A 12,432-nucleotide genomic window follows, 5' to 3' on the forward strand; every position below is an offset into this window, starting at 1 on the left:
TTTACATACAGCGTTACTCATTTAATATGTATATGCTGTATTCTAGTCAAGTACATTCTATTCAACTATTGCTGTACATGTACAATTCTATACATGTATTCTTCAGACGTACTATGTATTCTGTCCACATACTACCCATAATGTCTATACATTCCATCACACACATACAGTACCAGTCAAAAGTTTGGACACACCTACTCATTCAAGGGTTTTTCTTTATTTGTACTATTTTTACATTGTAGAATAATAGTGAAGACATCAAAACTATAACATAACACATATGGGAAAAAAGTGTTAATATATTTTACATACTTCAAAGTAGCCACCCTTTGCCTTGATGACAGCTTTGCATACTCTTGGCACTCTCAACCAGCTTCACCTGGAATGCTTTTCCAACTGTCTTGAAGGAGTTCCCAGATATGCTGAGCACTTGTTGACTGCTTTTCCCTCACTCTGTGGTGCAACTCATCCCAAACCATCTCAATTGCATTGAGGTTGGGTGATTGTGGAGGCCAGGTCATCTGATGCAGCACTCCATCACTCTCCTTGGTCAAATAACCCTTACACAGCCTGGAGGTGTGTTGGGTCATTGTCCTGTTGAAAAACAAATGATAGTCCCACTAAGCACAAACCAGATGGGATGGCGTATCGCTGCATAATGCTGCCATGCTGGTTAACTGTGCCTTGAATTCTAAATTAGTCACAGACAGTGTCCAAGCAAAGCACCCCCGCACCTCCTCCATGCTTCACGGAACATATCCTCTTTAGCAGTGGTAACTCTGGGTCTTCCTTTGGTCTTCCTTTCCTGTGGTGGTCCTCATGAGAGCCAGTTTCATCATAGCGCTTGATGGTTTTTGAGACTGCACTTGAAGAAACTTTAAACGTTTTTGAAACTTTCCAGATTGACTGACCTTCATGTCTTAAAGCAATAATGGACTACCTTTTCTCTTTGCTTACATGAGCTGTTCTTGGCATTGGCTCAAACGCATTAAGGAAAGAAATTCCACAAATGAACTTTGAACAAGGCACACCTATTAATTAAAATGCATTCCAGATGACTACCTCATGAAGCTGGATGAGAGAATACCAAGAGTGTGCAAAGCCGTCATCAAGGCAAAGGGTGGCTACTTTGAAGAATCTCAAATATAACAAAATATATTTTAATTTGTTAAACACTTTATACCAGTGCTACACCTGGCTATCAGCAAAACAGTGCATTCAGCCTCATTTACTGCCTTTCAAAAAACATAGCTGATATGGCTGACTTGCTTAAACAAATGTTGTTTCGACTGACAATTGAGATGTACAAACTATGACATAAGTGGATGACAAGTGGATAAGCGTCAATCTGTAATTTCGATAAAGACATTAATGAGCGAGCTAGGACGGACGTAGTCAACATAACTATTTGTTCAGCACTTTTGAAATGTACAGCGACAGAATTCAGAACATGGGCCGTTCTCACAGCGTTCTTCTTGTACACCAAGTCAGCACCATAGGATAAATAAAGGGGGCATCTATGCAGACAATGAAAACTCTTACAATATTCTATGATAACATTTCTCAGGTTATAGGCTACATGTGCACCACCAAGTCAGAACAGTAAGCAAAATTAATAGGTGAAAATAGACCAAATTATTAGGGTGATGCACATGGGCTACTAACAGCTTACTACCCAACATTTATGCAGCAGCATACAAGACATTTTTGGACTCACCTTTTGTGCTGTGCTTACTTGAACAGGAAAGTGGCGCGGCGGTCCTTCATGGGCAAATTTTGTCATCAAAGTCTGTCATTCTCTGGACTTATGGTGCTGACAACTGGGAACTCGGGGGAAAAAAGGTTGAATCAGTGATGACGTCAGTGACCTTCAGGTCGTAGCTCTAGAAAGAGACCCGAGTTCCAATTCCGAGTTGGATGAAAGTTCAAAACGTATTTTCCCAGTTGTAGCTCGTTTTTCCATAGTTCTCAGTTGTCTTGAACAAACTAAAGTCAGATTTTGCAGTTAAGTTGTTTTGAACGCGACACAAATCATGCTTAATTGACAGCATGGCCAATGTTGAATGTTTATAATTTTAAACAAGGAAAAGAGACCCTTAACCTTAGATTTGGGACCACACAGCCGCTCCACTGAATAGCAGGCTAATGATTGCTTTGTAATGCTTGCAGTTAGCCACTGATTCCTTCCAAACCACTCATTGTTGAATTCCTGATTTCCAACATGTTGTGTAATGTAGCCATCATCCTCCACATACACCACCCGTTCTGCCAGTCACATTCTGTTAAAGGTCCCCAAAGCACACATATCCCTGGGTCACTCCTCTTTTCAGTTCGCTGCAGCTAGCGACTGGAACGAGCTGCAACAAACACTCAAACTGGACAGTTTTATCTCAATCTCTTCATTCAAAGACTCAATCATGGACACTCTTACTGACGGTTGTGGCTGCTTTGCGTGATGTATTGTTGTCTCTACCTTCTTGCCCTTTGTGCTGTTGTCTGTGCCCAATAATGTTTGTACCATGTTTTGTGCTGCTACCATGTAGTGTTGTTGTCATGTTGTGTTGCTACCATGCTGTATTGTCATGTGTTGCTGCATTGGGTCTCTCTTTATGTAGTGTTTGTGTTTACTGATCATGAAAAGCTACTTGCTGTATTAACCAAAGACGGTACAGTATGAAGATACGCGAAAACTGCTTCTCCAACAGAAATCCCAGATCACACTTGTAGGCAATGTTATTCTTCTTCTGTGGATTTTATATGGCAGTTGGCAACCAACTTTAAGGTGAAGGAAAAAGGAAACCGCACACTGCTCTTTGTAGTATCACTGATATTTAATAAGCTTATGACCTAAAGCATGACATTTCTACCTTTAGATTTTGTGGCATAGAGAAAGTTAAGATATCAGACAGGGGAGGTGATATTAATAATACTCTGAGCAAAAGAGAATGTTTTTGGATTTTCACCCTCCAGACATTATTTCCTAAAGGACTTAATGATGAAATGTCTATGTATGTTATGTTGTGAATTTGAACGTGAATTATGTACCTATTTAAGATTACTCTGTTTTTTGTAAGATGTACCCAATGATTAATGATAACTTGCTGTGTCCTCATTGTGGTTTTATGGAATTGTTTAAAGCGTCTTATTTATACACTCTTGTAGTGTTTGTGAGATGCATGTTATATCAGGTAGCACTTATTTGTTTTTCCTTTGCCTCCAACCCCTTTCCATGCGTGGAACGGATGTGGGTGGGGCTAGGTCTACATAACGGTGCAATTTTTTTTTTTTAATCACAAAAGCTCTGACGAGGGCCGTGATGCCGATACTTAAGTTTATTAAATATCAGTGATACTACCAATAGCAGTGTGCGGTTTCCTTTTTCCTTCGTTTTGTTCAACGGTTGCTATGCACCTGCAAAGAGATTGCTCAGATTTTCGAGTGCCTTTTGAATTTTGAACCAACTTTAAGGTGCATCATCGCCAGCAACTGGACTGGAGTGTACACCAGAGACAGTGAAGTCGGATGTTCCCCACTACTTTCAATGTGCTACTTAGCCTTGTGTGTCCCAGTCTCAGCCTTGTGACTACGCTTTCCTTCCTCCCTTCTCTCTCGGCCTGAGGACCACCCTTCCCCACCTTTTCCTGGATCTTATACAGGTGTCTTCCCTTACTCTCCCTGTTCCACAACTCTTGCCACTTTTTTTTAACCACTGTTCTTATTAATCCCCTGCGTAGAAACACGCGCCGAACTGCGCATGTGCAGGCGGTCAAAATCAAAAGGCACTCCTTCACTATAAAGTTGTTTTTGAGGAAAATAAAAACCTTTCAGTTTCTCACTTTCACGAGGTTGAAGTAATAACACGTTCAACTACTTAAGAAATTGTCTCGAATCTAGGTTGTGTCTTTAGATTGAGAAAATTAACAATTAAAGGAATCATTTTTCACTTCTCTCATTGACTTCCAAACCCCTGCCTGGTCGTCTGGTCTGTTTCACAAGCGTTCTCGAAAGTCTTGCGACGTTGTGGTCTGTGTTTAGAAACTCTGTGGTATAACTATGATAGAGCAAAATATAAACAATTGTTTTGCATGAAATAATCGTAAATGTTGAGTTCTGACGATGCTCTTCAAGGGGTGATGATATTACAACCAAATAGTTAAAATTAATTTAACAATACTTTGAAAAGGGTTAAGCAGTTGTCATTGGTTTTAGCTGGGATTGACTAGCCACCTAGCAGGCAAATCGAACGCCGTGCACGTTATTGTGACGTTTTATTGATAACGACCTATTCTACTGACGCACGTGGTGAAAAGGGAGGGGCGAAAAATTAAAGGGGCAAAGCATAAAATACTTGTCATTCAAACGTTTCCATACTTTGCTGTCCATGATCAATGCATTAACTGGAGCGTTTCAATAAAGCAATTTTGTCCCCAATATCAGTCTATCCTATTTGACAGTTAATTGTATCACGATTATTTGTATGGCAAACGACAGGAGTGCTGGGGACGCTGCTTGGGTTATGCATCATCAAATGCCGTCGAATCCCAAAGCCGCCTGGCCTTCAAATTACAACTCAGAAAATAATAACGTGAACTGGAGTAACGCTATGGTAAGTCACATTGTGTAGCTAATTCATATCAACACGTACTTATGTTTTTAATTTTAGAACACACGGGTTAATGTCAGTAAACAAGCTTTGTCTCGTACTGTGTAAATTTAACGTCATTAGGTTAAGCTAGTTAGCTAGCCTATGTTTTAGCCAGCTAACGTTATCTAGCTAGCCGTCTTCTGACAGTACGTCCAATCTAGCTAGTTAGTAAGATTTGCAATACTGCTTGCTTAGCTATATTTGACAAGCAGATTTTCTAGCTAGCTATCTCGTTTGTAGTATATGATAAATAGCCTAGTTAGAAAAACAGTTGAGACTACAATGCATAGCTAACTAGGTATCTATAACTTAATAGTCCAATACCAAAGGGTCCTATAACATTACTTTTTTTATGGGGCTTTCACGACAACTAGGAACTTGAGGGAAAAACGAGGTCAAATCATGACGTCAGTCATATTCAGGTCGCAAAAGGAGTTGTAGAAACATACCTATTTTGGTCCATTCAACAACTGAGCGATACAACCCCTGTTAAATCTGGATGTTGTATCTATACCTTCTCATGCCTTTATTGGAACGGATTTAGTGATACTATCTGTTGGAAAAAGTTTAATGTTGCCAGATACCTACTTGTTAACAAAATTAAGGAAGTTTCCTTGAAAATTGTTCTTAAATATTAAACATGTACTTCCTGTATTGATTTATTGTTAATAATTATACATTTTTTAAACCTGGAAATAAAAATAAATAAATAAAGCTGTAGAAAGATGCCCGAGTTTCCTGTTTGGAATTCCAAGTTGGATGACAGTAAAATATATTTTTCCCAGTCAAAGCTTTTTTTTTCTTCTAGTTCCCAGTTGTTTTGAACGCCGCAATAGATCATCGGTGACTTAACGTCAACACATTTGTTTCCGATGAGAATAGAGAGCAATAGTAATGGCTTCTTTTTGTAGGCACCAACTCTGCTATGGTTTTGAACGAAGCCTAAGATAAAATTTGGTTTTTGTAGGGTTTTTGGGATAAACGGCGAAAATAAGGAGTGTGGGAAACACAGACGTAGATCTTATACGTTTTGTACTATGAGAATCTTCATCAGCTAACCTCAACTTTTGTGAATTTTGAAGCAGTTATCATTTTTTTTAAACCCACAAAGCACAAAGGCTTCATAATTCATAATATCTGTCAGTTAACATTACTTTTATCTTATAGAACAACATTTTTATAAGCCTGTGTTTACCTCAGACCTTCAGCGTTTATTCCAAAATCCTATTCTTTCCCCATTTTAATTTTGCTATAGGAATGGGTGAGGGGTAAATCATTTCTGTTTTTTAGGTCTACAAGCTGGCGAGCTCTATGCTCAGTGTTGCATTTGATGATCAGGAAGTCTTTTTTTTCAGCGTGTCGCCATCTTGCTACATGGACAAGTTTTTGGAAACATGGCATGTGCATTTTGAGCTACTGTAGGAAGTGACTTTGCAGGCTAGCTCAGTGGACTATTTCAAGTTGAAGGCTGATGAGGTACTGCAGGCTGCCACTAGCAACTAAATTATCCTTATACCTTTGTTGGGTGTGATTTTCAAAATAAATCTGTTCAACAACATACATCTGGTGAAATGGAAGCAATTATTGGTACCATAATTGTGTTGGAGGGGGTTTGGAGTATATCCATGAATATGGACCACAAAGAAGTTTTCTGGAAACAATGCCTGTAGTATGGTGGTCAGCCTTCAACTTGAAATCCTCAATGCTAGGGGGCAGTCATTCCCTGCATTACCTCTTATAGTCCAAGGACCTTACATGTTCTGTTTTTCTATAAACAAGCACTGTAACATGGAAACATGTCAGCATGGGAATCCTATTAAGTTGTGTAGTAATTTTGGCTGATATGAAAGATACTTTACTTTGTTTACAAAACCAAACGGCAAGCAAGTGTTAACATTCAGAACGAGCGTCGGTGCTCTTATCAAAACTAGCTAATGTTGTGTGATGGCTGCTAGCTAGCTATTATGTAATACAGTAGGAAATGTTTTTACATTCGATCAGTGTCAGTCTTGCTGCATTTGACTAATGGATACTTTGGTCAAACAAGTCTAGGGTTACGGTTTACTCAGGTCAATATGACTAGTTCAAACTGTGCTGATTTGGAGGCCAGGTAAATAAATCTCTCCCCGTATGCCTACAGGATGCTTCCCAATACCCTGGTTACTCCTCAAACTACTGGTACCCCCAGTCACATTCCACAGCAGGGCACTATGCAAATGCATATCCTTCAGGATCTGACGTGCAGCCACCTTACAACCCACAGGTGCAGTACAGCCTCATGTTATGTCATAGCAAAGGCCCTCTAAATCCAAGGCTATATATGGGAATTAATTCCTTATCTCAAGACTAAAGTGCTCTCAGCCTTCCGTGACACTTTGTCACGCACACATACTTTCACAGACCGGTAGGTAGTCTGGCATGCACTTTCACACACTTATGGATGTAGGCACACACTTTCGCTCTCTCTCCCTCGCTCCCTGTCCAGGCAATGCAAGCATATCCAAATGGCCACAGTGTCTATAACCCTGGTCCAGGCCAGTATCCGGCAAGTTCTTTCCACCCATCCAACCCATTCTACTGTGCAGACCAGATGCCTCCCAGGCAGGCCCCAGGCCAGTACCCTAGCCAGTGCTGCCCAGGACCAGAGCAGAGCACAGGGGGGTCAGGACAACCACACGCCCAGCACCAACATCAGCACCACCACTATCCTGGACCACACTGTCAAGGGGTAAGTTCATTCAACCAGTACAGGGCAGTGTTTAATGGTGTCTGATGTAAAGGCAGTTGGGTATAATGGATCTTGTTTTCTATTTTATACCTTGATCTTCTTTAGGCCTCTGGCTATCTTCCTGGGTCTTACTCGCACTATGGGGAAGGTGGTCCTGCGTTGCCACCAAACCCCCCATACTCCACTGGACAGGCCATTCACCATAGGCCGCAGGCTGAGGCTTGGGCCCACTCGGGTGGGTATGGGCCCTCACACCAGCAGTGGCAGCCAGACAGCCACTATGGGACCCCTGCCCACCCCCAACAACCCCCAGCATGGCCAGGGACAGGCACTGGAGCCCCACCCTCCTATGAAGCCAAGGTACATGTGGAACACACGTACCTTGAAAAAAACACTCCAGGGCACATTTTAATGTCTAAAATATACTGAACAAAAATATAAACACAACATGCAACAACTTCATTGATTTTACTGAGTTACGGTTCAAATGAGGAAATAGGCCAATTTAAAATACATTCATAAGGCCCTAATCTATGGATTTCGCATAACTGAGAAAACAGATATTCATCTGGTTACAGATGCATTAAAGAAAAATGGGCCTCAGGATCTCGTCACAGTATTTTTGTCCATTGACATTTCCGTCGATAAAATGCAATTGTGTTTGTCTGTAGCTTATGCCTGCCAACACCATTACCCCACCGCCACCATGGGGCACTCTGTTCACAACGTTGACATCAGCAAACCGCTTGCCCACACATCGCCATAAACGTGGTCTGCGGTTGTGAGGCCAGTTGGACGTACTGCCAAATTCTCTAAAATGACATAGGAAGCGGCTTATGGTAGAGAAATTAACATTTAAGTCTCTGGCAACAGCTCTGATGGTCATTCCTGCAGTCAGCATGCAAATTGCGCGCTCCCTCAACTTGAGACATCTGTGGCATTGTGTTGTGACAAATGCACATTTTATTGTCCACGGCACAAGGTGCACCTGTGTAATGGTCATGCTGTTTAATCAGCTTCTTGATATGCCACATCTGTCAGGTGGCTGGATTATCTTGGAAAATGAGAAATGCTCACTACTAGGGATATAAATACATTTGTGATCAATTTGGTAGAATACATTTTTTTGCCTATGGAAAATTTCTGGGATCTTTTATTTCCGCTCATGAAACATGGGCCAACACTTTACATGCGTTTTTATATTTTAGTTCAGTGTAGGTTGAAATGATAATCATCCTATATACACTACATATACACAAGTATGTGGACACCCTTTCAAATGAGTGGATTCTGTTATTTCAGCCACTTCCGTTGCTGACAGGTGTATAAAATCAAGCACACCGCCATGCAATCTCCATAGACAAACAAACTGTAGAATGGCCTTACTGAAGAGCTCAGTGACTTTCAACATGGCACCGTCATACGTCATAAGTCAGTTCGTCAAATTTCTGCCGTGCTAGAGCTGCCCCGGTCAAGTGTAAGTGCTGTTATTGTGAAGTGGAAACTTTTTTAAGAGTGACAACGGCTCAGCTGCGAAGTGGTAGGCCACACATGCTCACAGAACTGGACCGCCGAGTGAAATGCATAGCGTGTGAAACTTGTCTGTCCTCTGTTGCAACACTCCAACACTACCGTCAGCACAAGAACTGTTCATCGGGAGCTTCATGTAATGGGTTTCCATAGCTGAGCAGCCACAAACAAGTCTAAGATCACCATGCACAATACAAGGCGTCGACTGGAGTGGTATAAAGCTTGCCACCATTGCGCTTCTCGAGCAGTGGAAACGTGTTCTCTGAAGTGATGAATCACACGTCACCATCTGTCAGTCTGATGGGCGAATCTGGGTTTGACGGATGCTAGGAGAACGCTACCTGCCTCAATGCACAGTGCCAATTAAAGCATGACAATGCCCCTGTGCACAAAGTGAGGTACATACAGAAATGGTTTGTCGAGATCGTTGTGGAAGAACCTGATTTGTCCCCAGTGGAACCACCACTTTTGGTCACCCGAGTGGCGCAGCGGTTTAAGGATGTCTGTGCTAAAGGCGTCACTACAGACACCCTGGTTCGATTCCAGGCTGTATCACAACCAACCATGATTGGGAGTCCCGTATGAAGGTGCACAATTGGCCCAGTGTCGTCCTGGTTTGGCTGGTGTAGGCCATCATTGTAAATAAGAAATTGTTCTTAACTGATTTGCCTAGTTAAATAAACTAGGCCAAATTGCCCAAAATCAGTGCCCGACCTCACTAATGCTCTTGTGGCTGAATGGAAGCAAGTCCCTGCAGCAATGCTCCAGCATCTAGTGGAAAGCCTTCCCAGAAGAGGGGAGGCTGTTATAGCAGTAAAAGGAGGACCAACTCCATATCAATGCCCATGATTTTGGAATGAAATATTTGACGAGCAGGTGTCCACATACACTACTAAAAGTATTTTCAAAACTGCCCTCTTTCTAGCCTGCACATGTATTTTGAGGAACAAATTGATTTTGAAATTCATGTGGCCCTCAAGCCAGCAAGTTTGTTTGCCCACCCTTGGTCTAAGGCAATCTTTTTTTACTTCCTCAGGACCAGCACTACGCAGGACCCCACCAGCACCAGCGTGCCCCACAGGTGGGACCCAAACCCAGACTGGCCCACTCCCCTAACCCCACCAATGGCAAGCCTGTCGACTTCAGCTCACCTCCCCAGATGTACAATAAACCAGGGCGAGGAGGGGCGCAGGAGCCAAAGCCTTCCCAGGGTGAGCCTCCACCCCCAATCCCAGCTCCAGCCCAGCATCAGGGAGTGATCCACAACCCTAGCCTGGCCAAAGTCCAGCAGGTCATGGCCCGGGTGCTTTTGCTCCATGAGGATGTGGACGAGTTTGTGGGTAAAAAATCGGACAAGAGTTACAGGTACCTAGAGGAACTGCTTACTAAGGAGCTGCTGGTGTTGGACTCAGTGGAGACTCAGGGACAGGAAGTGGTAAGGCAGGCCCGGAAGGAGGCTGTGCAGAGGATCCAGGCCATACTGGACCGGCTGGAGAAAAAGGCCTTCTGAACTGAACCAGTTATGTATATGGACGGGTCTTACTGTTCTTTTCTTGTGACATTTGAATCTTCCACAGTCGGGTTGTGGGCCTTATTTCAGATTTAAACCGGTCCCTTAGAATTCATTGGAGTCCTAAGTCCTTGTTTGTTGTCTACACCTCCCGGATCGGAAAGGTTTAGATTGGCTGATTGTCAACAAGGGTTTGGTTTGTAATCGGGCCAGCTTGGGATACTTTATGCAGGTGTGATCACAACATAAGATGCCATTTCAAAGTAGTCATGATGGAAAATTGAATGGTTGTACATATCAAGTTATGATGTTGGGTTAGTTTTCATAACCCGACATTAGTGTCCATGACTGCTTAAAGCGTCTTATGTCATACTTATGCCCGTGCAATGTAGTGTCGCCATGTTCCTTTCGAAGTAGGTAGACATTTCCCCTTAATCACTGGTACTGGGTCAGATAAGTTTTCTGTTTGGATTTGGAGTAGGCTGATCTGATCCTAGGTCTGTGGTTAAAGGCCATGTATTCCATTCACCATGTTTTCTTAGATGATGTGAACTAATGGCACTGCCATGAGATTTCCCCTTTATCACTCACCCCAACATTGTCACCCACTTGTCATTGCATGCAGAATGCAAACGGTGCATTCACACACACAGCCTTCCAAATTGGTACTGGGTAATGTATTCTGTTTATTTGACACTTCAGGATATACAAAGGTAGGGTCAATTGCTTTTCAATGCGGTCGATTTTAAAGAAATGTATTGAAATCCACTTAATTGAGAATAGATGGAATTGATCCCAACCCTGGTATGTACTGTTTTGTAGTTGGTCTACAACTTCTTCACAATGCTATTTCCATTGACTGGTGGTAGACAGTCTAAGTGCAGATCTAGGATCAGTTTTTAGAAGGATGAACAGGAAAACTGACCTTCCTTTGGTGTGATCTCTGACCATTCTACCACATAGTTTGACCAATCCAGTCTCGGACCAGTGACTATTTGAGGGAGGAAACTAAGGATGCATTGTCAAAGTATTGGATGAGGAGGTTGGATCAACGATTTCCTAGACTGTGATCGGTTCTTATAAATCACAAGTGCCATAATATCGGCAGGTGCTTTTTCAAATCTTAAAAAAATAAAAATAAACTATCTCTAAAGCTTTGCATGGAACAAAATGTTATGTTTGTCATATTAGTTTCTCTTTTCCCCCCATGTGCTGGTATTTTTTTTGTGTTAAGATTATTGCGTATTAGTTCAATTGATGTGTGTGTAAAAGGTCATGTCTACAGAGGTTTCTGATTAAGTGCATGTTTCCAACGTTTAGATGGAAATATTTGCCTGACTGATTTTAGAAGTGACTATAGCTCAAACTGAGGACTTACATAAAATGTCAGGACATTTAAAAAAAAAAAAAATGTTGTATTTAAGCAATTGTAGTCTTTTTGGAAAACATACCGTAAACACTCACAATTAACAAGAGTTCGTCATCTTATAGGTGGGAGAGAGAGAATGACGGACATTTTTGAATGAAGGGGTGCTGATGGTGAGACAAAGCACATGCCACTTAATCTCTTTTTCTCTGGGGATTTAGATAATTCTGTGAATAGTTTCCCTCCCTGAAAAATGTTCTTTTCAGAATGGCCAGCCATGAGAAAAATGTAATGTCTTTTGGTGAGGTTGAGACTGCTGTGTATGTCCGCGCACATATCATTGCCTGACTACTAGCATTCAGATCTTTTTAAATAGGTGTGAACGCATATGTTCTCGCTGAGCATTTTTGAACACCCATTGAATTTGATTTGTGGGACAGTGTCAGAAGGCTTTGAAGACTCACTGAAGCAAACCAACTTTATTAATTCCTACACTTTTCAGGATTCCTTTGAAACTAATCTACAATCAATAGTTTTGCTGCTTTAAAGTATGGAGATGTACAGTAGGCAGTCTGCGTCCCTTGCATGGTGATAGACAAGGGCCCAGTTTCGCAAAAGCATTTTAAGGCTAAGTTAATCTTAACTATAGGAGC

At 41.9% G+C, this 12,432-nt stretch overlaps 1 protein-coding gene across 3 annotated transcripts; it reads left to right on the forward strand.

The window, feature by feature from the left end:
- The first annotated feature begins 3,813 nt into the window (after positions 1 to 3,813).
- On the forward strand, positions 3,814 to 11,584 carry LOC139411142 (BAG family molecular chaperone regulator 4-like). Of its 3 annotated transcripts, XM_071157018.1 has the most exons (6): positions 3,814 to 3,845; positions 4,492 to 4,606; positions 6,786 to 6,908; positions 7,131 to 7,373; positions 7,479 to 7,733; positions 9,940 to 11,584. In XM_071157018.1, exons 2-6 carry the CDS (start codon positions 4,517 to 4,519, stop codon positions 10,411 to 10,413), a joined length of 1,185 nt encoding a protein of 394 aa, XP_071013119.1. In that variant the 5' UTR covers positions 3,814 to 3,845; positions 4,492 to 4,516; the 3' UTR covers positions 10,414 to 11,584. The 3 variants fall into 3 exon arrangements, with proteins under 3 accessions (XP_071013119.1, XP_071013121.1, XP_071013122.1); XM_071157020.1 differs by lacking the exon at positions 3,814 to 3,845 and having other exon boundaries at positions 4,354 to 4,606; XM_071157021.1 differs by lacking the exons at positions 3,814 to 3,845; positions 6,786 to 6,908 and having other exon boundaries at positions 4,390 to 4,606.
- Positions 11,585 to 12,432: the final 848 nt, after the last annotated feature.

The sequence above is a fragment of the Oncorhynchus clarkii genome, chromosome 6 (genome assembly GCF_045791955.1).
Source record: "Oncorhynchus clarkii lewisi isolate Uvic-CL-2024 chromosome 6, UVic_Ocla_1.0, whole genome shotgun sequence".
NCBI lineage: Eukaryota > Metazoa > Chordata > Actinopteri > Salmoniformes > Salmonidae > Oncorhynchus > Oncorhynchus clarkii.